Here is a 1,591-nt window from a genome sequence, read left to right as displayed (position 1 = left end):
ATGTCGGCGGCGGCATCCTGCTCATCTCCCAATTCACCTCATGCACGTCCTGAAGGGCAAGAAGCCGGACTTTCACCTGGCGATGGGCTCCGAGCGTGCGCCGGAGATGTTCCACTGCTTGCATGACGTCCTCGCGAGGGACTGCGCGGAGGAACGAGTCGCAACGGGACGGTTTCAGTCATGCATGCGTGTCAACCTGTTGAACGATGGCCTAGTAGGAATTATTCTGGGCAGTCGGAGCAGACAGTGACGCCCTGTTGGGCGCTGCAGCGCGACGGCGTCCGGTTGCATTGCAATGCGTATGCCTGCCGCCTTGCGATGGGTTACCCGCCTCCCTGAATGAGGCTGGCACTTGGTAGTGGCCGCACTTTTTTTTTCCTTTCTTGTCCTTGTCCTTGCCCTTGTCCTCTCTGCGCCCTGAAGAAAGCGAAGTAAAAATCAAAGCAACATGAAATTACATCATCAGTGAAGTACACTTCCGTGGACGACTTCATCAACAAGTGCGTGGAGAGGCGCGATGCATATCAGCCCGAGTTTGTGCAGGCGGTCCGTGAAGTGATGGCCTCACTCTGGCCCTTCCTGGAGGGGCACCCAGAGTACTGCGCGGACTCGCTCCTGGAGCGCCTGGTGGAGCCGGAGCGCGTCATCCAGTTCCGAGTGTCGTGGGTGGATGACAAGGAGGAGGTGCAGGTGAACCGGGCGTGGCGTATGCAGTTCAACTCCTGCATCGGCCCGTACAAGGGCGGCATGCGGTTCCACCCCTCCGTGAACCTGTCGATTCTCAAGTTTCTTGGATTTGAGCAGACCTTCAAAAACGCTCTGACGACGCTCCCCATGGGCGGCGGCAAAGGTGGTTCGGACTTTGACCCCAATGGGAAGAGCGACCGTGAGGTGATTCGGTTTTGCCAGGCCCTGGTGACGGAGCTGCACCACCACATCGGCGTCGGTGGTCGCGAGGTTGGCTACATGACAGACATGACACGGAAGTTGACGAACTGCAGGGCCTGCACATTTACAGGTAAAGGCGTTGCGTTCCAAGGAAGCCTGATGCGCCCCGAGGCCACGGGCTACGGCGTTGTCTACTTCCTGGAGGCCATGCTGAAGAGGCACCAGCAGGAACTGAAGGGGAAGACGGTGCTTGTGTCTGGGGCTGGCAACGTGGTGTGCTGCGCGCCGTGGAGAAGTGCCTCCAGCTGGGGGCGAAGGTGATTAGCGTCTCGGACTCACGGGGCTGCGTGCACGACGCGGCGGGCATCACGCCGGCGAAGCTGAAGGTCCTGATGGACATCAAGGAGAAGAAGCACGGGACGGTGGAGAAGTACGCAAAGCAGGTGGGCGCTGCGTACCACACAGGGAAACGTCCGTGGCACCTGAAGGCGGATATTGCGCTGCCGTGCGCGACGCAGAACGAGCTGGAGCTTGAGGATGCAAGGAACCTGATCAGGAACGGCGTCAGCGCCGTTGCGGAGGGCGCGAACATGCCGACGACGATGGAGGCGACCACGGAGTTCATCAATGCCGGCGTCCCATTCGTCCCCGGGAAGGCTTCCAACGCCGGTGGGGTTGCCGTCTCTGGCCTAGAGATGACGCA

General features: G+C 60.2%; 2 protein-coding genes and 1 pseudogene across 2 annotated transcripts in view, besides 1 other annotated feature; all 3 read left to right on the top strand.

Annotated features, from left to right (window-relative positions):
- Positions 1 to 2: 2 nt before the first annotated feature.
- TraAM80_09658 (D-tyrosyl-tRNA deacylase) lies at positions 3 to 248 on the top strand (annotated as a pseudogene).
- A 125-nt stretch (positions 249 to 373) lies between these two features.
- Positions 374 to 408: a microsatellite.
- A 150-nt stretch (positions 409 to 558) lies between these two features.
- TraAM80_09657 (putative glutamate dehydrogenase) lies at positions 559 to 1,209 on the top strand (the record flags this gene model as incomplete). The annotated part of the gene is made up of 1 exon (XM_029386326.1): positions 559 to 1,209. One exon carries the CDS (start codon positions 559 to 561, stop codon positions 1,207 to 1,209), a length of 651 nt encoding a protein of 216 aa, XP_029233818.1.
- Positions 1,210 to 1,280: 71 nt separating this feature from the next.
- TraAM80_09656 (glutamate dehydrogenase) overlaps positions 1,281 to 1,591 on the top strand; it is a gene marked incomplete at both ends in the record, with an annotated part of 372 nt that continues 61 nt past the window's right edge. Inside the window, one exon of the mRNA XM_029386325.1 lies at positions 1,281 to 1,591. This exon is cut by the window's right edge and continues 61 nt beyond it. Coding sequence (XP_029233817.1) covers positions 1,281 to 1,591 — 311 coding nt within the window.

The sequence above is a fragment of the Trypanosoma rangeli genome (assembly GCF_003719475.1).
Source record: "Trypanosoma rangeli strain AM80 chromosome Unknown Tra_15.4_contig_00643, whole genome shotgun sequence".
In the NCBI taxonomy this organism is placed as follows: Eukaryota; Euglenozoa; class Kinetoplastea; order Trypanosomatida; family Trypanosomatidae; genus Trypanosoma; species Trypanosoma rangeli.
The sequence above is the reverse complement of the archived record's forward strand: the minus strand, read 5'-3'. Positions and strand labels throughout refer to the sequence as shown.